Genomic DNA, 24,106 nt, shown 5'->3' with positions numbered 1-24,106 from the left:
TGTAAAATATTCTAATTCTATAATTTGGTTGTGTGCTATCATTTCTTTTTGTTAAACGAAGAATACGGGTAAAATCTTCTAAATTCGGTAAATTCATCAGTAGATATAATTGGTATCATTTTACAATCGTGGATAGATGCGCAAAAATTCTATAAATGTTGCTGTGGTTGTGACATTTACTTTCGATACATTTTTTTACACCACGATAAATGAAAGTCGACTTAAAAAAAAATCTTAGGGAAAATCTAAGGGAAAAATTATAATTTTTAATACTTTTTTGTGTTAAAAAATATTATTCTAGTATTTTTAAAATTTGTAAAGGTGAGCAGAACTAGGTACTTAAGTTTCCCATACAAAATAAAAATGGGAAGAATTAATAAAATTGTGGACATGGTAGGTAGTGAAAAATGTCCGAGTAGGTGACAATTTTCGAAGGAACTTAATTTCTTCCATTCTTTACAAAAAGTTCGATAATATTTCACGAGTAATTATGAGTGGGCCCATCACCTGATCTACCGTAGGTAAATGAGATGATGTTATCAGGATATAAGATAACACGAAAGGACCTAGTTTTGAATTACATATTCATTTTGAAATATGTCTAACTACATAATTACTTTTTCTCTTCATTTAATTATAGAAGCGCGAGCATACCTAGATACTTTATATCATCAAAAACATATTATGTGGTAAAATATGAACTTTGTATAACAAAAACCTATCTAGACCAAAGTAAGTCACTTATCGATAAAACAAACAAGGCATTTATAACAATAATACAAGCAACTACTATTGTATCTCTATTAAGATACCATCAACTGATTGTGCAACCGCTAAATCCGTTTTTCGAGTGTCACATTATTTTATTGTTGTGGCTCTTTCAAAAAGAAACGGACAAAAAAAGCTGCGCCATTATGCTTCGGAGTTTAAATAGATGGTTACAATTTAAACGGTATTTTCTACAAATCAAGGTACCCATAAAAACTACAATCACCTATTAACTACCTATATTTAGCATTGAATTTAACACACTATACACACACATATAATTCCGGATTTTTATCGCCAAAAAAAAACGACATGCAATCGATAAACCAATAAAAACATATTATTTAATTGAAATATGTAGGTAATAAAACTTAATCCATTAATTATTTATATACATATATTTATTTAATGAAATATCTATTTTTTTTATATTTTAACTGTGGTCCCCAGCTAACCGCATTCACTTTGCATATAGGTAAGTTAGAAGTAACTAGGTAGTAGGTACCTAGGTATTGAATAGATTTTATTTTTATGTATTGTGTTTTATATAGTAATTTTCAATTATCTCTACAGGCTTTATACCTCGAGTGCAACTCAATTTCAACAATTTAAAACCTGTATCGAGGTTGCATTCACTCCTCACTCCTCCGACAGAGACTCCGCCGGGCGACCAACGTCTCTACACGTCTCTCTAGTTACTGTTTATATACCAAAGTTTATTATTTGTTATTTACTAGCAAATCATGTCTGTACCAGAATATTTTGTACTTGATAATGGAGACCGCATGCCCAGAATCGGATTTGGAACGTGGCAAGTAAGTTATGTAGAGTTAATTATTGTTTATATTTTTCATTAGGTACTATTTTATTGTATTCAATTAAAACTTTTTGTATATAATATAAGTAAATAAATTTATTTTCCTACTTATTTTCATTTATATACACAAACAGATGGTATTTCACCTAAATATAGGTAAAGATGTCAGATAAATAGGTAATTGAAGCGATTATTCTAACGGTGTATTGTATAGTAAGAATGTACTAAGTATCTAATCAATAAGCAATGGAATAAATTATAGGTACACATAGCATATTAACAGTATTGCAGTTAGACTGTAAATTATCACTTGGTCGGCTCCGGCCTGCAAAATGAGCAGATGATAACAAAAATAATTAACTAAATATATAACTTAGTGCCCTACTGCCTATCCTACTAATATTATAAATGCGAAAGTTTGTATGGATGTATGTATGTATGGATGTTTGTTACTCTTTCACTTAAAAACTACTGAACCGATTACAATGAAATTTAGCACACATATAGAGGGTAACTTGGATTAATACATAGGATAGTTTTTATCCCGGAAATCCCACGGGAACGGGAACTATGCGGGTTTTCCTTTGCAAACGTGGGCGAAGCCGCGGGCGGAAATCTAGTAAGTTATGATATTATGTAAGTAGTAAGTACTGGATAAGTTTCCTTCCTTCCTTTATTTTCTATCATTTGCCTTTTATTTTAATAGTTTGTACCTACCTACAGTTAAATTAACTGAACTTTACTTTCACATTTTCTTATTTCTTTAGATGTCAGTGTGTAAACTAGTCCATGTGAAAATAAAAACAATGGTGGACATTAACGGTAATTTACTACATAGGAGATAATTTTGAAAGTGTATGTATTTAAGACGAGCGACTACAAAAGTTTTACTACGATATGTATATTTTTATAGAGTTTATGGAGTCTAATTATTGTATTACTAGCTGTTGCCCGCGACTTCGTCCGCGATTACGTCGTTTTTCGTCATTCGTCGTTTAAAAAAAAATACGTGACACTTTATTTTTGAATGTTCTTAATTATTGTCTCTTATAAAATTTAACTACATTAAAATTGAACACTGATAAAAAAATCTTAAAATCTAAAGACAACATGAATGAATGTGATTTAAATTCTACAGTACTTAGTATTTCAAATAATAATCTAAATTAAATGTAGATTAACAGTTTGAGCGCACCATTATAGAATATTATGTACCTAAGTATTAAATTACGTCAGTATACATAGGAACTTTACTAAAAACACGATGACTTTCTTTCGCGCTCGGTACCACAAACTAAGCATGTTTGTGGTACCTACGTGGCCCGCGTCCGAGTTCCCCTCCGTTGCTATGCGAAAATACATTCGTTGCTCTACGGTAGGAAAAATTGTAATACTGTGGCCTGGGCGTTATAACACGTCCAGGGAGTTCCTGAGTGCCGATATCACCATCTTGAGGAAAAGCTTCTAATGTCGATTTATAACTGCATACATACGAATTAACCTGTTCTAAAATTTTGAAATGAGTTCAGTTTTAAATTTGAGAAATATTGATTTCTTGTATTCCACTATTCGTTGTAGTCGAATACAAAATATACCTATTTAAACAAACTTAGGTTGGCCTTCAGGCAAAAGGGATCCTATCAAATGGTAAACTTGACCTTGTACATCACACATCCGTGACTGCCGTGAGGGCCTCACAAGTGTTTATTGTTTTCGCACAGATTTTTGATGATATGAGGACCGAATATGGTCCTCATAACATCACTTTTTGTGAACGACAGCGCCCTTTAATTCAATGCGAACACCATCAGAAAAAAGGAAATATTTTTAATTGTGAAAAAATATTAATATGATTTTAACATAAAATATTATGTCTGTGAGTGTGTAAAAAAAAGACGGGTTGCACTCCGGGAGTGCCGGCAGAAGTGAAAACTTGATTATTAACGTTCAGCATGTTTGATATTTTGGAATGGTATCTGTCTTACGCATGGAATATAAGGGCTAAAAAAAACATCGGTCTTATGCTTTTTCGATGGTCACGTGTCCTGAACTCCTGACGCGAGTTTTAGATTTTATACCCAACGCCGCTAAAGAAGTTTTCACTTCAATAAATCCAGCTAATAACACATCAAACTTATGTTTATAATTAGGTATACGACATGAAAATATATTAATTACCAAGCAATAATAATACAGATAAATACTGAACATAAGTATAATAGTTAGTATTAAGTAGTATTAGTTAAAATATACTTTGACTGTTAGTCAAAGTTTATTTTTACTAACAACATGTAAATGAAGAAGAAATAATAATTACCAACGAACTAACCTTTTCTATAATACTTAACGCGGCACATTTTTCAAATTATCTTGCTCAACTCTGCTCAAACATTTGAGGGTTTTGTTGGAACTTTAATGTGTCAAAACTATGATATATCTAAACTACGATACTACTTGAAATAACTTGCATGCGGAAATGATAAAAAAATTATGTATACTTTTGAACAAATTGCTCAAAATAGGGAGAAATGGATTGAGGGAAGAGAGGCCTTTGCTCAGCAGTGGGACAGCCATGGCTCATAATAATAATAATAATAAAGGCGTAGGGATGTGACGACCCCATCGCCCCCGGTTGGCATATCTACAATAGATATCCCAACCGTGCAGTCAGTCACCCCGCAGGGCACCTTGTGGCGAGGTGTTGGGGAGTAGCGACCCCGCGGGAACCGAGCGCTCCCGGGGGAGGTCCCTGTCCTCACCTCTGGGCTGTCCCGGTGGCAGTTCGGAGTGAACAATGACGAGGTTCAGGATCCCCCACCTCTGGCTTGCCTTTGTTGGCCGTCCAGAGTGGAGACGCTAGAGCTATATGCTCGGGGGTGGAAGTGTCTAATGGCGTAATAGCGGGGAAACCCGCTCCGGGCCCGCGGGCTCGCGATGGTGAAACCGGTGCCGCACCTCTCTACACCCCTAGCCGTTCGCTGATGTTGCCCCCTTGTTGCCATTATCGGTAACCTTTTTGGGAGCCCATCGACCGAACTGGCGAGTCACCGTCTGCCATAATTTTCAATTTTTAATATTGAAAAGGCAGACGTCCATAGCCCCCATAGACCCAATATACCAGTCCATCTAACACCCCCTTCCATAACCCAGTTTTATTCATTTCCATTTTTCTGCAATAGTCCTACATTGGCCGCGGACTGCCCAGGGCTGTATCTCTATAGTGCAGCCATGGGCAGGCTGCGGCTGGTGTCCCACAACACATTAAATTCTCTAAAGGGCCTCTGCGTGTTGGACCTGTGTCCCCACGTAAGCCTTCCAAAGGACCGGGTATCATCCTTACGGCGATACCCGTGTATTATGGAGAGAGACATAATAATAATTGCCAAATATGTATAAGCTCAAGCTCATTTTTACAATTATTGCCAAATTTAATGCCCAATGCACCTCAAAATCGTGTAAAAGTCATATATAAAAGAATTCATCAATTCATCATTTTATTATTTCATTCTAAAATTGTAATATAATACCAACAAAAAACATGAATTGCTATCATTATAAAAAAATAAATACCTGTATGTAACAACTTACCTTTAGTGGGAACGCATGATGGTGAAAATTCACAAAACACGAAGATTGCATTTGATATTTTTGGTTTTATGGCATTCAATAGTCAAAAGTCGATTTCTCTGTCCCTATGTCCCTTTGTATGCTTAAATCTTTAAAACTACGCAACGGATTTTGATGCGGTTTTTTAAATAGATAGACTAATTCAAGAGCAAGGTTTTAGTATATAATTTATTAGGTTTTAGACAAAGCGGGCGAAGCCGCGGGCGGTAAATTTATTTAAAACACGAAGATTTTTAAAATTGTAACTAATGAACACAATCAATATTAGATTAATTACTGTAGGTGTTTAGTTTTACTTAAAATAATAAACATCTACCCTCACTTTAAAAAAATGTAGTATATTTATTATTTACACGAAATATACCTTATAGGGAAGGGAAGATATGGGTTAAAGAGTTAAATAAATAACATGATTATATTTAAATTATTAATTTTCAACAGTGTATTCAGTAGTGTTAACATGTAAATTGATTTGATTTTTACGAAATCTCATAGATGGCGCTGTTACAAAATTAACATTATACAACTTACATTCTTTAAACTATGTTTCTCTTCCCAAGTTACTTAAATGGCATAATTTTTATAGTTTCAATCTAGATATTGTCAAACAACATTTATATATGCGTCATTTAATTATTAATTTCCAATAGTTTCAATAATTGATTTTTATAACACTTCATAGATGGCGCTGTTTCAAATTTGTCTTTATACTGCTAAGATTCATTTAACTGTTTCTCTGCCAAAATTACATAAATGACGTAGTTTTTATAGTGTAAAGGTAGATAATAGCATGGCTTACTCAAAAACAACATTTAAACATGAGTCTTTAGATTGTACGCTGTCGTAGTACACGGAATATGTAAGAAAAATAAAGGTTCACAGCTCCTCCCCCGTAGGTGATAGCTTGATAATATGTAGCCTATAGCCTCACCCGACCTGTTAGTAATATTCATGCAAAATTTGAAGTCAATCTATGTAGTACTTTTCAAGATTAGCCCAGACAACCATACAGACAAACAGACAAACAGACAAACAGACAAACAGACAAAAATTCTAAAAACTATGTTTTTGGCTTCTATATCGATTATAGATCACGGCCCAAGTATTCTTTTAAAAAAATATTCAATGTACAGTTTTGACTTTCCTACGATTTTATTATATGTATAGATGTACCTACATAATATTATAGAGTGAGAGATAAAGTGGTCTTTAGGTAATTTTATTTTAAACACCATATTCAAACATTTTCCTGTTTTTGTTCAGAAATAATTTCCCGTTCATTATTTTTAGGGGAATTTATGTTATTCATTTTTTCAAATGTTTTTTCTTGTTTAGAGTTTGAGATTTTCGCATCACGGCTTTTTAATTTCATTCGTCGTTTTAAATAACTTTTGAATAGATCCCATTTCGTTTTGTGTAGTTTACAAGCAGAATCGATGATTATGATTGGTTTCTCGCAGCATTCCGATACATAGGCGTTGTCTGCACCACAAGAACATTTGCCGCTGCAGAAGGAATATGTTTCGCTGTCATCGCAGTCTCCTCCACTGGAGCCAGTACCTCTGGATGTTGACGCACGACACTCGTTATCTTGAGACCACTTTCCGTTTACATCTACATCATTACATACATTTGAGGATGACACCGATAGCATTGATTCAGAAATTTACTTAATTTAACTGAATGCATATTATTTTCATGCAATGCTGCATTTTGCCTTAAACCCATGAATTGATACATTCATTGTAATTTAGCATGAGGTTGCAGCTTGGGTTGCAGTAATTTTCTTTTGATCTGACACAATAATACAGTTATAAAAACAATAAAAATGCTTCATTACGCTTGCTTGAAGGTTGAATAGGACAAACAAGTTTTTGCTATAAATAAGTTTTTGTACCTACCTATCAGGTAGGTAGTTAGTAGTAGGTACTAAGATTATCAGGTAGGTATTATAAGAATTAAGGTACTCAATACTACGTTGCAGACTGCAGTACTAATTACTAAATACCATCTTGGTTATAAGTTGGTATTTAAAAAAAATCACAAAAATTAAAGAAAATACCTAACTACATTAGTTGCTTACTAGTTAATCTCTATATTATTAAAAAATAAATATAACTTATCTTGAGAGATATTTTTTGTACTTACGAGTTAGGATATATCTATTTTTCGAAGAACTAGGTAAATGGAAAGTTGCTATGCATTAGGTAACTATTGCAATGATGAACGGAGTACGGACGGACGGAAAAAATGATTGATTGACACTATGTATTTTTATCATATCTAGAGTCAAAAACAACTATCTTCTATTTTATAATATAACGTAACCAAACCATTTAAATAAAAAATTACATTCTCTAGACTTCAGATGAGGTGTTGGAAAAAGCTGTTGATGCAGCGCTGAATGCTGGTTACAAACATATTGATACCGCAAGAGCTTATGAAAATGAAGCGACTATAGGTAAAGCACTAAAGCGCTGGATTGGAGATGACGATGACAAAAGGAAAGATCTTTTCATAGTCACCAAGTTACCCCCTGGAGGTAAGCATATTAAACATTATATATTACCAATATGGTTAATTAGGCAACACATACTTCATAGTTCATACTACTGTTTTTTTTTTCCAGGAAATCGACCGGAGCTTGTTGAAGAGTACTTTCTGGCTTCTTATAACGATTTAGGACTAAAATACATTGACATGTATCTTATGCATGTACCGTTTTCTTTTGAACATGTGCCTGGTGATCTGCACCCTAAAAACCCTGATGGAAGCATGAAGGTTGACCTCACGACAGATATCGTTAGTACTTGGAAGGTTAGTTGAGTAAAGGATATACCCAAAAAATAATAGTAGGTAATTATATAGCAAAATATTTGTTTAGAACCTACGTCGACTTACTAAAGATTTTAGAGAACAACTACCAAACGTAAAATTATCTCTGTATGATAGTAATTAGCAGATCCAAGAAGTTTATATTATGTATATTTAAGTCTATATTTTTGACTTTGCTACGTGACAACGTTAGTTTTCAATATTATTCAATAAAGTTTATGTTTAGGCTAATAACCATCAAAAATTAAATTACAGTGTAACTATTTAAATTATCACTTATCTATATTAAAGCAAGACAAACGATAAATCTTTATATAATGGGAGTGTCCTTATTTCACTGTATGCGCTGTGGTGAAATAGAAAAATGCGACTTACAATATGAAGAAAAAAATATTGTAAATAGTTATCGAAATGATGAAATATACAAAGAGTGCAGTTACCCAATGTGTTCATCAAAAAAATGCCTGCAATTAGAAATGGCTAATAAGAAGAAAAATACTAAAACAGATATAAAACACAAAGATTATCCAAATCTGAATCAAGATTATTTTTCATGGACGAAAATATACAAATCACCTATTTTGCGTCATAAAACAAAAAATAACTTAAACAAAATCGATAGCAGCGAGATTTTTAATGTAAGAAGCATAACAAAAGAGGATATAGAACCAGAAAATAAAACAAACATAACTGAGAATGTACCTATAACAGCACAAACCACAACACTATCAAGATCGACGTCTATGCAGAGAATACAAGTAGACATTACGGAAAACAAAGTTTGGACTAATTTAATTCCAAAATTCATGTGTCCTTGTTGCTGTGGTGGTGGTGAAGATCAATTGCCAAATATCACTAAATTTAGAGAAATACCAGAGTACTGCGCTCATGTCGAACCTGCTGCTAATTCGTTCGATAGTATTGATTTAAATTCTAAAAATAGCAGCAATTATCCAATTCATGTAGATGCATCACTTTTAAGTATAATGCGACTTCGAGCCAGTCTTAAAAATAAAAAATTGCCTAAACTGTATACAAAAGTTGTCAAAACAATGATGCGTGTTGCATATAAAAATGTTAGATGTATTTTTCAAACTATTTCTCAACTTTAAACTACTTTCTTCATCCTCTAAATGCATCTAATAAAGTTATAGACGATAGTAACCGAATAATTGAGATTAGCCTAGAAAGTAAAATGCGCAAGAACAAAAATAATAATCTTTCAAAAAATAATCTCATTTTATGTGAGAAACAAAGCAAGCATGGATTGAAAGAACCACAACAAAATTTTAAAGGAAATAATCAATGCAGCGCGGCGGAATTTTCCAATATGTCCTCGCGTGAAAAACGGAATGGAAAGTACATTTTTAATCATATTTTCCCGTGCTTTAACAAAAAAAGAAATTTGAAAAGTTATACATGTAAGGAATATCAAAGATCGCTCGCTGCACATAGAAGAAATAATGAACATGACATGGTAAAATTTGCACGTACATCTAGCAACTTTTCCAGTCAGGATAATGCAAAGTCGAATCATAGTCTCGAGATAATATCACTTGTCTTGTCGAGATCATTGTCACAAATTTCTTCATTGCAAAGCATTCTTAGTTTAAATTTAAATAAAACACAAGGGAAGCAACCAAATAAACATAGTGCTGCATATATAATGATGTGCAATATACGGAATAAATTCAAAACGAAAAAAAATAAAAATCCCAATCGATTCAAGCGTAATAATGTTATAGTACTACAAATGCCAAATGAGTTTATCAAACAATCTACTCTACATGAAATATCCGCTAATCGAACTGTGAACAAAACGACACAAAAATCTGAAAAACAAGTTATCATTAAAGACATTTCAGATACTAATATAAGCGTTGAACCTAAGAGCGTCACAAGACCGACAAATAAAATTTGCGGACCAGGGGAAGTTTTCTTTAAAAACATCTAAACCCTTTTATGTAAGATTTACATGACAACTAATTGTTAAAAAATAGCAAGCTTATAAAATAAGTACCTAACAAATTTTTTATTTTCACTTCGCAGGCGATGCAAAAATTAAAAGATTCCGGCAAGGTCCGTCATTTGGGAGTGTCTAATATGAATGAAGAACAATTAAAACGCTTGTGTGAAATAGCAAAACCGGAATGTCTTCAAGTGGAGGTGCACATTTTATGCCAACAAAAACCTCTCATATCTGCAGCCAACCGTTTAGGAATACCTATTGTAGCTTACTCGCCATTAGGCTCCAAAGCTCTTGCTGATATGCTGGCTACCAAAACTGGGTACGTTTAAATTTACTTCGTATCAAAGTATATCATACCTACTACTATAAATAACTAAGGACTCGTCATTATGTAATTGTTGTTGTATGTAAAGGATTTTTGTTCTACTAATAACCCTTTTTTGAGGACATCCTACCGTGCAAATTTCGTTTTATTTTTTATTTTTTCTCTTATTTATTGTTTTGTTTATCATGTTTTTAAGACTTTGTTTTATTATGTCCTTGAAATAAATGTTTTTCCTTTCTTTCTTTCTTTCTTTTCTAATAATAATTTACATTAAAGGCGGGAGTACCCGAGTCAACTAGACCTGCCGGCAGTGAAAGAAATAGCCAAGAAACATAATCGCACTCCGGCCCAGATTTTATTAAGATACCTATTGCAGCACGGTGTGGCAGCCATTCCTAAAAGCACAGACCCTACAAGGATAAAACAGGTAAGATTTTGCATAGGTACTTACTACTAATTTAAACAATACTTACTTACTTTTTATTTCTGTTATAACTATCTATTTATTTTTGTTACGAAAACATGCACAACCAGTGTAGTATATTTATTTAGGCAATTAATAGGCGACCGTTTGAATACTTTCACATACCTACTTTTGTTATTTATAAGAACGCGCTAATATCAGAAACTACTGGACCGATTTTAAAAACAAACTATAACCGTCACCCGTTGCATATGAAGGTACATGATATATACCACGGGCGAAGCCAGAGTAGACTATGAGTATCTAACGTAGAATATGATAAAACTGTACTAGGTACGTATATTATAATATAGTGATAAAAAAGTCATAAAATTGCAATTTTTATTTTAGAACATCAGTGTATGGGACTTTGAGCTTAATGAGGCAGAGTTCAATGAGCTAAGAAGCTTGGATCAGGGAGAAGATGGCCGTATTTGTGATTTCGCTTTCTTCCGAGGTGTTGAGAAACATCCGGAATTCCCTTTTAAAAAATAGTGTATAAACCGTAATCATATAAATGAACTATTAAATATCATCCAAATATACAATGTGTTTGTTTATTTTTCACAACCTTAACATGACATTATCGGCAACCGGGCACTTACTGATCGGCTGGATTCACTAGCTTTACGACGAGACGTCGCATCTTTATGCGTATTCTATCGTCTGTACAATGGAGAGTGTTCTGACGAGTTGTTTGAACTGATACCTGCCGCAGACTTCCACCATCGTTCTGCCCGTCACAAGGCAAAGTTTCATGCTCACCACTTAGATCTTTGGCGTACGAGCACAGTGCGTTTTTCTCGTCACTTTTTACCACGAACTACCAAATTATGGAATAGCCTCCCCGCAGCGACATTTCCTAATGTCTACAACTTGAGTGTCTTCAAGAAGAGAGTGTACCTCCATCTCAAAAAGTCGGCAACGCACCTGCAGAATCCCCTGTAGATGAATATGGGCGGTGGACTCGCTTACGATCAGGCGCTCCACAAGCCCGTTTGCCCACTCTAATATAAAAAAAAAAAAAAAAAAAAAAAAATGAATATAAGTCGAAATGCAACTGCGTGATAATAGAATGAGACCAATCTATACATATAATAAATCTGTAGTAGGGTCAATTCTGTACATTGAAAATATTGAAAAATAAATAGCAGGGGGTGTTACTGGATCGATACCAAACCCAAATATGTGATTAAAAAAATTTTTGTCTGTCTGTCTGTCTGTCTGTCTGTCTGTCTGTCTGTCTGTCTGTATGTGAAGGCATCACGTGAAAACTAGCGGTTCGATTTCGATGAAACTTGGTATAATTATACCTTATTATCCTGGGCGTAAAATAGGATACTTTTTATCCTGGAAAAATACGTAGAAAAAAAATAATCTTAATTTTTCAGTTTTATCCATAGACGTTGTTCCGTAGAACCGCGAACACACGTTGCGTATTATTACAGGCCTAGCCGTATTTGGGAATTGGGTCCAATAGATATTTATAAGATGTTATTGTCAGAGGTACTCAAAATGGAGAAATAAACCATCCACGCGAAGACCGACATCCGCGCGGACGGAGTCGCGGGCGGAAGCTAGTTTTATAATAAATTTAGTGCATAAAAAAATGTATTAAAAATGTGTTGACCGGGAAAATCACGCCGTTGCATTTCGACTTATATTCGGATCTTAGACCAAGCTTAGACCATATTGTTTTACGTATCACCGAGTCCAGAAGGGTAAATCAACTGTATACATTAATAATAATGTTGAATACTAATGTCCCCTTTGATCAGAATTGAAATGAATAGCGGGATACTTGGCTGTGTTTTAGGCTGATAACATATTATATTTTTGGTTAATTAGGTATGGCGCTTATTATAAAGGGATCAATTAAGTTATACCATTATTTAAATGAAGATATCGCTGGTGAGTAAATAACTTTATTATAATAATATAATATATTTTAGAAATGTAAAACTGAAAAATTAAGTGTTTTTATAGAAATTAAGGTTCTGTCACGGAATAAAATAGGATCAACATTTAGGTAAATTGCGTATAAAATCTACCTTTTTTTTATTTACGTATTTTTAGATGAAAGGACACGAGACTGGTTCCTAATTGGTTCGCCATGGCCTGCCTTAGCATTGATAATATTCTATTTATTTACTGTACTGAAATGGTTGCCAAACTATATGAAGGACCGACCAGCATACGATCTTCGGAATGTTATAGCAATATATAACGCATTTCAGATAGCATTCTGCGCATATGTGGTTTACTATGTAAGTAAATATACTAACTTCTTTTTTTATAGTAATCAACATGTTCTTCATCAAAGAGTAGAAAGTCATTCACAACTTGCAAAATGTCGAATAATCTACCTAACTACTGGATTTTCCTTGTATTTAGCAACGTGTACGTTCAATTAGAGAAATATTTATTTTAAAATAATTATAATAGTTATACCAATCCATGCATTCGTATTTCTTTCTCACTTTTAGAGCCTACGCCTTGGTTGGTTAACTAATTACTCTCTGGTTTGCCACCCAGTGGACGACGGACCTCACAGTATTGACTACGCCTGGAAAGTTTGCTACGGATATTTCATTATAAAAGTTATCGATTTGCTTGATACGGTAAGATCTGACATCTAAGCCAAATGTTATTATAATATTATTGAACAATAATTACTTACTTCAATGGCGAAGCGAATCTTGGCCTTTGACACCAAAAGTTTCCAGGTTTCGCGCCTATGCGTGACGTCGAGTTCTTCTACTTGACGAATTTCCAGATTTTTGGACAGTGTAGTCTCTCCAACCGTGGCGAGGTCCATCTGGGCGTTTACAGATCGAATTACTCATATAAACCCCCTTCGCGTCGCGATCATTAGCAATACTTTCCAGATGACCAAAAACCTGTTCGCCAATGTAGGCGCTGCGCTTTTGTATCCCTGATAATGTTGTTTTCATGCATAAGGTCTTCGATATCTAGATTTCAGATTAAACGATTAATTTCAAACTCAAACTCAAACATTTATTCATTCACCTAGACTTCTTGATTTGCTGGAAAATTTATTTTAATTGCCTGTCTAGTTATTATTTTGAGCGTTTAGAAAATTGAATCTTTAACCAATAGATTTCAGAAACCTTTTAAATTAGTGTAAGTTCTAATAATAATCAATAAACTTTCTAGGTGTTTTTCGTATTGAGAAAGAAACAAAATCAAGTATCATTCCTCCACGTGTACCATCACTTTGGTATGGTCGCCGTCGCCTGGGGAATGGTCAAATGGGTGCCAGGTAAATCAAATTTTATTAAATTATTAAAAACAAAACTTTTACTGGTAGTTTGCATGTTTTCTTGACCAACACTGGCTTTAACAAATAACTTTCTCCTCAAAATTTCTGCTAGGTACATAATATTGCCCACAATATACACAATACACAATTCCTTCATTTAAATTGAATAGGAATAAGACCTGAATAAACATAAGATATATAAATAGTATCTATCTTGATCGGCTATAATTCCATTGAATATTAGGGGAGAGTTGGATAATACCGCGCGGTTGATAATTCCGCGCGTATGCGTAATAGGCTATTTGACAGTATAAAAAATAAATTACTTTTTTGTGTAATCCATATATATATAAGGTTTTTGAAGCGATTTAAATTAATAAATGATATAAATAATAATTTATTTATTTATAAATCGTCGAGAAAAAACATCATATTTTTTAAAATTACCACGTGACCGAAAACATCCATGATTGGCTGCATCTGCTATGACGTCACAGCGGCGTAAATAACAAATGATCCCAATGTTTATTCACGTACCTAGTTGCTGAATTTCGCTTTTGGTTTTGTTTCTTGTATAACTTATTTCTTGTGATTCAAGGTGTCTGTAATCAGTTTTGTTCTTTATGTGTTAATTTTGTTTGTCATGGAACCTAATTTCGAAAAAGCAGGCAGTCGAATCTACCTAAAGTGGACGCTATAATGGTTGGCATGTTCTTTAAAAACAACCCAGATTTTTACGCTCCTCAATAATTGAAAAATGTGAAAACAGCTACGTAAGTTAATATTTCAATCGTCATTCATTACCTTTTTAGTTAAATGTACCTACAAACATGAATCACAATAGCACAATAATTATGAAGTATACATTTTTTAGGGTCCTTTGTTTTTCATTTCAGCCATCCAGTTTATAGGATTGACGTGTTTGTATTTTTTATTATTATTTTCAATATCAATACAAACACGTCATCATCAATTTATATAATATATATTATCATTATCTTACCTCAAGCAGGTACCTAAGTAATGAGACGATTTATACTATGTATTGCAAATAAAATAAACTGCCTACTAGGTATTCAACACCATACTTACATCGAAGTGGTCTTCACAAAAAAATATAACTGTTTTAATTGATATATCTAATATCACTTGGATTTCTGCGAGCTAACTGCAACCACTTTCTACGCATTTTTATATCTTTTGGAGCACATATAAATACCTAGTTTGTCAGGGGTTTTAATAGTTGTATTTCTGCATCCAGGAACTACACACCAATAAGTACTCATTTTCTGGTATTTAAACAGATTAACTTAATTATACTATAATTAAAACAAATACGAACAATAAGTACTAGGAGCAAGTTGATGTTTACGCCGCTGTGACGTCACCATGGTCGCGAGCCGCCATATTCTTCAAAATTGTGTTTTGGCGGCATATTTGAATATCATGTTTTTATTTTCCATTTTCTCAATGAATAACTACAAAAAATTAAGAAACATGTGTTTTGTGTGTTCTATAAACGTATCTTAATAATTTGAGACAGTTATCAAAACCTTGTCAAATAGCCTATTCCAAAACTATCCACTAGATCTGCGAATCAGTGGGTACACATCGAAGCCGGACATGCCTACACCCCTCCCCGCGCACCGCCATTACGGTTCACGCAACGACGGAGATAGTACGCGCCGTAGTTGTTTTTTTCGTTACTGCTTGTAATTTTTCGTGTACCTTCGGAAAGAAGTAAGTAATACTGTATTTATATTGTAATGCTTTGATACTATACATTTTTAATGCTTGTATTCTGTAGAATTCATATCAGAATACGTTTCTACGTACTACAATATCTTCCATATAATTTTGAGGTTAAAAAATAAAATGATCAAGTTTGATAATTCCGCGCCGAGGGCGCGGTATTAAATACTGAGCGGCGAAAATACTGAGGATGAAGATAATAATATGAAAAGCAAGAAGCAGGTCAGGAAAGGAAAAAAGAAAGACAAAGGGAAGTCTAAGAAACGTATGTATGTAAGTATGGATGATGTGCCCCTAACTGACATAGAGAATAGGGATATTTGCGCCGTATGTGAAGAGTTTGGTCGTAATGGAGAGCTGTGGTTCCGTTGCTGTAGATGCTCGAATTGGATACACAAGGAATGTAGCGGAAAAGATTCTGCTGATAATTTTTTGTGTGATTTTTGCTGTGATTAATATAACTTGATATCTGATATTTAATTGACATTAGGTATTTTTGAGACTGACTAGTCCATATATAATTTAAAGATTTACAAAAACTTCTTGTTATAAAAAAATATTTACGTTTAAGTTGTCACAAAGAATTTAAGTTTTTGTTAATTTAATTTCTAGAAAAAGATTTGGGTTTTTTGGACTTTTTTACTTCTATTACTCACCTATTTGTGTGGGATTAAAGTGGGCACGATTTTGTCAACCCAGGGCACGATATTATCAGACCAGTTTGACAATATCGCGACTTTATATTTTTTTGGTAAATGGCAATAATTACTTTTTGTTTAAATTTTGTAAGTTTGTGTTATATGGTATGCGTACCTGAATAAATGTCCTACTAATTACGCAATTTTATTTTTTTTAACAACAATCAGTTTCCTAACTATAGGCCCAAGTCCTTAGGGGCTCGGTATTATCCAACTCTCCCCTAACAGAATATCATTGTCTTGTCATTGAATTTATTGAGGTACCTACCTACGTTTCTTAGCTTGAAACATTACTATTAAATACATATATAGGTTAAATAGTAAATGTCCTTTAGTAGTCCCTTGTAGCCTCTAGGACACCAGGGGCTCTATAGATATTTTGAACTTTTGTATACCTCAAGCTTACCTCGAGTGACTTAATATCGTAAAAATTGTTCAATAGGAATGTAAAGATATCGAAACTAATACAAGTTTAAGTAACAATCGAGACTATGGAGTCAAATTCGCTAATTATCTTTAAATTTTAAGATAATTTTATGCAATGAATAATTTTGTATGCAACAGGTGGTCATATGACAATGTTGGTTCCTATCAACTCGTTCGTCCATATCGTTATGTACTTGTACTATTTGCTGACGACATGTAATGAATCGTACAAGAAATCTGTTTGGTGGAAGAAACACGTCACACAACTACAAATAGTGAGTACCTACCGTTTAATTAAATTATATGTTACTTATGAATTAAGAGAGATATTGAGTTAAAATTATTTATATTTTATACTCATAGAATTTCTTAACTGTAACTATATTAGTCGTATGGAATACAAGGAAATATGTTTAAAAAAGTTCAATTCATGTTTGCAAACGTTCGGCGTATAGAAGACAATTTACATTTAAGGAGAATCTACAGCTGTATTCTTAAAATAGTCAGATAATATAAACACAATAAGCCATTTACAGATTCAAACTGCTAGAATAACATTAATATGTAACAAGTAGGTACAAAAATGTGAGCGATTACGCACACGAATCACAATAGATATGCCTAAAACCAATATTAAGCTATTGCATAGCTTTTAAGCTATTGCATAGCTTCTATCGCGGGCCTTGAGCGCGGAGACCGAATCAAGAAATTCCGTAACGAAAAAACCTCACGCCTCCCCACTCCGACGGGCGGAGGTGTGGCTTGAAGACATCTGACATAGCATGCAATAGCTTTACCGCGGTGCCACACGTCTTTTTTTTATATTAACACTTGCTAAATTGTGTTGTTAAATAATTAAATAACCAATATTGGGCAACACTTTCAAAAATACGTCTTGGCATTTGCATGCGGTGCGATGTAAACAAGCCACTGTAATTCCTTATTAATTCTGTACCTAACTCATTAATTATTGGTATCTAATAAATATATTATGTTTGCATAAATATCTGTCTATCACTCCTTGAATTCAAAATCCTCAAAACAGTGAGAGTTATTACATAGTCGCATAAATCAACATAATATATACTATAATATATTCACACCTTTTCTCCCAAAAAAAACTAGATACGACACGGGCATGACACGGGTCAAGAACGCGAGGTGTTTTAACTTGTTACGTATTTTTACGGATAAAAATACGTAACAATTAAAATCAGAATTCATTATTATAGAACCACTATAAACACTTACGAAATACTAAAAAATTCACGACAAAATTAATGAATTGGAAATTTCCACAACAACATCGATTTTATTTATATGTATTAATGATGATATAGCTTTTAGTATATGGTATAACTATTTTTTTAGTCTAATGTTCGATTTCTTTTATTTTCAGGTGCAGTTCACAATATTACTGATCCACTTTATCGTCCTCGCAGTGGCACCGGATTGTCCGTTCCCACGACCGCCCGCCTATATCCTCATTCCTCAAAACCTCTTTATGGTTATACTCTTTAGCGATTTCTACTACCGCACTTATATAAAACCTAATAAAGTGAAAAAAGAAAACTGAACGTCTTATAAAGTATAACGTCTTATAAGTTAATAAATTATATTAAATACTATTTTTAAACGAAGATTCTTATTCAATATCCTAGCCCTGTACCCAAGCCTGTACCCAACTGTATACTTGTCTGAATTGACATAATCAAATATTTTTTTAGTAAAGTAATAGAACCGAAACTTCAAAAAAAAAATTCAAGAAAAGAAATAAGTCATCACATAAATTACATTTATTGCAATACCGCCCTCATAATTTTCACTTAGTCTAAAAAATTCTTTAAAATACATAATAATATGTATCATTATTCCTTACGAATTAATATATTGTAATATAAATCAAAACTGTACTTATAAATTAATAAAATAGCTCTTTGAGCATGTATACGGGGAAAGGTTTAACTTAAACGAGCTAGTAAATTATGCTTAACGAGATCGATGACGTCATTCTGACTAAAGGCGTCGATGACCGCCTTTGTCAAACAAAGGCTGCTCGTAGCACCGTCCAATTCTTCGTCGTCTAACGCTCTCTCAGTATTCGCGTATTTACTAAGATTATCCTTCAGTACATTCATGAGATCTGCACTCGTTACGGTGGGTGCTATTTCCATATTATTCTCTGGATTATCGACTAAGCTCTTGAGATCAAATTCTTCTAAGTCCGGCAGCGGACTGTCGTCATCGCGTGTCTTTTGTCTCTTGACACGACGCACTCGTCTCTTCTTATCCATATACGTATTGGCTACTGTTTCCAACTGCAGGAATAATACTGCAAGTGGCGTGTCTACAATGTCATCCTGAAAACAAATGAGAGCTTATATTTTGAACATAGTATAATGAATACAGGTAATACCCTGAAAACCGTGTTCTCAGACACAATCAGTTCAGAAATTTGATATATAAAATTAGATTTGACCAAGGATTTGACATATAATTTACGACTGATGACGGCTTCGTCACTTTACAGGGACTCGGCGTTTTGTCACTTGTTCACTATGACTTAAAATATTCTATTATAACAAGCTATTCGTCCCGTTTAAACAGAAAATATATAGAGTTTAAAAAAACACATCAATAACCACTGACTAATAATTTCTAGGATCCGAAAAATGCAAATCATACTTTTAATCATATATTTGATACAATATTTAGTTCGGATGACGTAACGCATCTATATGATGCATTTGTCATAGTCACATACAGGGATAGTGATGAATATAATCGGAAAGATGACTAATCCTGTATTTATGACACTCTAGTAACTCCTCTGACCTTTGCACAAACACCTGCATGTAGTTTCACGGTCAATTAAAATATATTTATAATTCATTAGCACTTTATGTCAGGTGAAATATTTCTTGATTCACTGCCAGGTCAGAAATCAATGAAAACTATTCTATGCATTTTAATTAGCAACCACATTGTTTAATATCATTTAAATATCTTATATATTATTTTATGAAATTATTGGGGAATGTGTAGTAAATTAAACTTAAGGTTAAATTAGTCAAAATTATTCCTAGAAATCAAAAAAGATCAAAAAACATAAAACTATTCACTTTAGATGATAATATTGATAATAAAGAAATAACAACGCAATAAACCATTAAACAGGAAACACTTGCATAAACAAAATGAAGTTTTTAGAAATAAATTACCTCATTAGGATTAACCAGCATTTTAGCAGTTTCCAAAGGCAAATCTTTGCACATTTGGGCAATAAATATTTTAATGAGTGCTTCTGATACATGCGCCGAGGGATCTTTTTCCTGCAAAAAAGAAATAAACACAACATTACTACCTCCATATATGGAAATACAAAGCAAAATTGTACTGGTATAATAAAATCAAAATGAAAATTACATGGTAAATTCATCATCATTTAAAAGCATTGCGTTTTTTTAAAGCTATAATTGCATAGCTTCTATCGCGGGCCTTGAGCGCGGGGACCGAATCCAGAAATTCCGTAACGAAAAAACCTCAAGCTCCCCACTCCGACGGGAGGTATGGCTTGAAGGCATAGCATGCAATAGCTTTACCGCGACAGTCCCCGAGTGCCACAAGTCGTTTTTTGTTTTTCTCTTTTTCAAGAAAAACAATACGACAAGGATTTACACAAATAATATTGTTTATGAGCACATCTTCCTTGTATATTTTCTTGATCATTTATCAATTTCCTAATGATATACTGTTGAAATTATCATTTATAATTTTAAAATAAAAAAGCAAAACCATACTGATAAAAATAAAATTAATTAAAAACATATTACAATATGAATATATTTGAAAATAAGATTTAGTTCAGGATACATCGCCCATTTTTGCAAGTGACTACTATCAAGCTGATTTTCCGTTTGTAGCTTTATTTTGATGAGACACCGAATAATTTCGTGTACGAAACTCTCGATTGTGGTAGCTAACAGAGATAACAAGGATAAAATTTTTTGATTTGATGGTTCTCAAATATTTATTACGCAATTTGTAGGACAATATGTCTGTTGAATTATATAAACATTAACTAAGTGAAAACAAAAAAATCAGCTTGTTAGTAATCATTTATGATGACCTCGTTATCGATACACTTTGGAAAGGGGGACTCTTTGAACCAACCATAGATTTTGTAGGACAAATATTTTTTCGAATAATTTAGGTAATTATCTTGAGATTGAACATAAAAAAAAATTCAGTTAGTAATAAATATTTGAGAACCATCAAATCAAAAATTTTTATCCTTGTTATCTCTGTTAGCTACCACAATTGAGACTTTCGTACACGAAATTATTGGGCGTCTCATCAAAATAAAGCTACAAACGGAAAATTAGCTTGATAGTAGTCACTTGCAAAAATGGGCGATGTATCCTGAACTAATTCCTATCTGATTTTCAATATTATTTGATTGACATGCTTTCGTTCAAGCTTGCATAGCTAAAATAATACATTATAGTACCTATATTATGTTGTCTTGATGACATAATAAAAAACTATTTTTTAAACTTATAAAATCATACTCCTTAGTCACTATAAATTGTATCAGAATTGAACTTTTTATAATGTGTAGAATCAAGTCAAATATCTACTTACATGTGGCAGCCACATATTTAGGGTAATGTTCACTGGGTCAATGTTCTGCACATAATGCCACCACCCCCGTGGCACTAGGAGAGCATCCCCTGCAGAGAGCTCAACCATTCTGCCTCCGGTTAAACCTAGGATTGGAAATAAATATATTTTATAATATTAGTAGGATAAAGGTTCATGTTAAAATCCTACTAATATTATAAATGCGAAAGTTTGTATGGATGTATGTATGTATGGATGTTTGTTACTCTTTCACGTAAAAACTACTGAACCGAATGCAATGAAATTTAGCACACACATAGAGGGTAACTTGGATTAACACATAGGATAGTTTTTAATCGCGGAAATCCCACGGGAACGGGAACTATGCGGGTTTCCCTTTGCAAACGCGGGCGAAGCCGCGGGCGGAAATCTAGTTTTAGAATATTTTTTTATAGGATACCATTTATCACATCATGCTATATTTAATGGGATCAGAGCAGTCATGAAAAACAGGAATGAAAATTTATTTTAGTGTTATGTACACAGATACATACTAATAATATATTTACCATTAAAAACATCCAAACTGTGAGGACAAAAGAAGTTCAATTCACTGTACACACTGGATTCTTCATAGGGAACCCTGGTTGGTTTTAGGCCTCCTGTCTCAGGTGGAAATAGAATCCACCGCTTTCTAAAATATTTTACAAGTTATTATCAGTAGCCTTAACGGTTAACCCATTGAACCCCAAGTGGCCCGATCGGTCCACGACACAATAGATTTTCTATTGTGTCTGTGATTCCGGGGGCTGAGTTATTAATATTATCAGACTCCATATATTTACAATTTAAAAATATAGGATAGTGTTTGTTAAAGTTTTAAAGAATTCTTTCCAAGTTCTATACAAAAATAAACATTAATTCCTCACTTTCCATGCACTTGAGCAATTATGTTGTATCCATAAGTATCCTGGTGTGCAGGAGTGTGTGAACCCTCACTGCCCACCCAGAGAGTTGTATCGGCAGCTCCCTTGTCATACCCAAACTGTTTCCATGATAACTCCTTCAAAACAAAACAGTGTGTTATCCATACATTTTCAATTTAAAATAAGAGAAAAGGTTATAAGCTAAAACACTCACCTTACACAATTCACTGTCAGCATCGAACCATTGATGCAGATATTTGTAATCAAAATACATCCACTCTTTACTAGCAGCCAAGTTGTTGATAAAATTCTTGAATGTCAGTTTTTTAACCTTACATTTTCGCTCCCAACAGGGCTCATCAGATATAAAATCTTTCCGCATACATCTAAATGGTATTTCTCTATCACCGAAGACGGTGGACCACTTCTCCAAATTCCACTGGCTTAACGACCAGTTAGTAACAAAATTACGAAAAACAAGCGGGACAGTCACATTTGTTGTTATATTCCGTACCAATTCCTCATTCAGTACCGTAGCCATGTCTTCGCATAAACAGAAAATTCGATGCAGTAATTAAACATTCATAAAGCATTACTGAATTGTGCAACGGTGCATTACATCATGCACCGATTCTAGACACCAAGCATCACAGAACTCCCTCTTCGCAAAACGATGAACCAAGCTAAACTAAACGGTGCAGAACACTGAATAGTGAACACAAAATATCTGATTATAATATCCAATGATACCAAAATATGAACGTGTAAAAAATTCTTACCAAAACAAACGCTTCGCATAAATGCATTTGACAGTTGACATTGATAGATAACGTTTATGACAGATGATGACAGTGACGGCAAATAGGACTCGAGCCGCGAGCAAAGATTAAAATAGGTATAAAATCAAATAAAATACTACCTACATTGAGATATACATATGGAGACGACACCGCCTACATCACTTATGTTCCGCTCAACATACACCATAGTGCGTAACTGCACGCTCATTTTTTATTTGTTTTAAAGTGAAACGCATCAAATATGCCTTCGTGTGTGTTACGATATTGCACAAATAATACGGAAAAGTGCAAAGGAATAACTTTCATAGGGAAGTAGGTACCTAACTAGATAATAATTTTTAAAACTTATTTAGAGCAAAAAAAATGGCGCACAGGTTTTGTTCATGGTGTCTCCTCCATACGTAGTAATATTACCTCAATGACTACCTATTGAAAGTTGTTTATCAAAAGTAGAAGTTTAGAATTAAGTATCCAAGAATTATCCATTTTTAGTGCAAGTGGGTGAAGATAGATTGAGAATCTTAATAAAAAAAAATGTCATAACTAGACCAAATTTAAGATACCAAACGGCTTAGATTACAAAATAAAAGACAGATGGAGCGTTGCCGAACTAAACCGAATAATTTATCGTCATTTTCAATAAAGCTATGTGTGCTGTCATTTCGCCGATGCACCGTACGTACACGGTGCTTCTGTGTGCATGTAATGTTGCCAGATATTGAAAAATTTCCCAAATTTTTCCCCGACTACGGAAAAAAGAGGGTTATGTTTTTCGAGTTTATGGATGTATGTAT

The 24,106-nt window shown here is 33.6% G+C and overlaps 3 protein-coding genes across 3 annotated transcripts; 2 read left to right on the top strand and 1 right to left on the bottom strand.

Annotated features, from left to right (window-relative positions):
• The first annotated feature begins 1,379 nt into the window (after positions 1 to 1,379).
• LOC123699454 (aldo-keto reductase family 1 member A1-like) lies at positions 1,380 to 11,352 on the top strand. The gene is made up of 6 exons (XM_045646386.1): positions 1,380 to 1,583; positions 7,574 to 7,754; positions 7,842 to 8,029; positions 10,097 to 10,335; positions 10,618 to 10,768; positions 11,156 to 11,352. Exons 1-6 carry the CDS (start codon positions 1,512 to 1,514, stop codon positions 11,297 to 11,299), a joined length of 975 nt encoding a protein of 324 aa, XP_045502342.1. The 5' UTR covers positions 1,380 to 1,511; the 3' UTR covers positions 11,300 to 11,352.
• Positions 11,353 to 12,552: 1,200 nt separating this feature from the next.
• On the top strand, positions 12,553 to 18,599 carry LOC123699453 (elongation of very long chain fatty acids protein AAEL008004-like). The gene is made up of 6 exons (XM_045646385.1): positions 12,553 to 12,715; positions 12,881 to 13,071; positions 13,291 to 13,425; positions 13,982 to 14,087; positions 17,102 to 17,238; positions 18,363 to 18,599. The coding sequence occupies exons 1-6, from the start codon at positions 12,655 to 12,657 to the stop codon at positions 18,537 to 18,539; spliced, it is 807 nt and encodes a 268-aa protein (XP_045502341.1). The 5' UTR covers positions 12,553 to 12,654; the 3' UTR covers positions 18,540 to 18,599.
• A 142-nt stretch (positions 18,600 to 18,741) lies between these two features.
• LOC123699452 (HSPB1-associated protein 1) lies at positions 18,742 to 23,309 on the bottom strand. The gene is made up of 7 exons (XM_045646383.1): positions 23,292 to 23,309; positions 22,727 to 23,217; positions 22,516 to 22,649; positions 22,156 to 22,280; positions 21,608 to 21,732; positions 20,185 to 20,295; positions 18,742 to 19,323 (listed from the first exon to the last, which is right to left on the bottom strand). Exons 2-7 carry the CDS (start codon positions 23,051 to 23,053, stop codon positions 18,925 to 18,927), a joined length of 1,221 nt encoding a protein of 406 aa, XP_045502339.1. The 5' UTR covers positions 23,054 to 23,217; positions 23,292 to 23,309; the 3' UTR covers positions 18,742 to 18,924.
• Between the last annotated feature and the right edge of the window lie 797 nt (positions 23,310 to 24,106).

The sequence above is a fragment of the Colias croceus genome, chromosome 18, assembly GCF_905220415.1.
Source record: "Colias croceus chromosome 18, ilColCroc2.1".
In the NCBI taxonomy this organism is placed as follows: Eukaryota; Metazoa; Arthropoda; class Insecta; order Lepidoptera; family Pieridae; genus Colias; species Colias croceus.
Note: the sequence above shows the minus strand (reverse complement) of the source record. Positions and strands in the feature narration are given on the sequence as shown.

Excerpts from the sequence above, each read along its gene's own strand:
- LOC123699454 (XM_045646386.1), top strand. The coding sequence starts at position 1,512 with ATGTCTGTACCAGAATATTTTGTACTTGATAATGGAGACCGCATGCCC. Across the intron at positions 8,030-10,096 it reads ATATCGTTAGTACTTGGAAG|GCGATGCAAAAATTAAAAGA; the intron begins GTTAGTTGAGTA and ends TTCACTTCGCAG. Across the intron at positions 10,769-11,155 it reads ACCCTACAAGGATAAAACAG|AACATCAGTGTATGGGACTT; the intron begins GTAAGATTTTGC and ends TTTTTATTTTAG.
- LOC123699453 (XM_045646385.1), top strand. The coding sequence starts at position 12,655 with ATGGCGCTTATTATAAAGGGATCAATTAAGTTATACCATTATTTAAAT. Across the intron at positions 12,716-12,880 it reads TTTAAATGAAGATATCGCTG|ATGAAAGGACACGAGACTGG; the intron begins GTGAGTAAATAA and ends ACGTATTTTTAG. Across the intron at positions 17,239-18,362 it reads ACGTCACACAACTACAAATA|GTGCAGTTCACAATATTACT; the intron begins GTGAGTACCTAC and ends TTTTATTTTCAG.
- LOC123699452 (XM_045646383.1), bottom strand. The coding sequence starts at position 23,053 with ATGGCTACGGTACTGAATGAGGAATTGGTACGGAATATAACAACAAAT. Across the intron at positions 22,650-22,726 it reads CTGACAGTGAATTGTGTAAG|GAGTTATCATGGAAACAGTT; the intron begins GTGAGTGTTTTA and ends TTTGTTTTGAAG. Across the intron at positions 20,296-21,607 it reads TAAATATGTGGCTGCCACAT|GAAAAAGATCCCTCGGCGCA; the intron begins GTAAGTAGATAT and ends TCTTTTTTGCAG.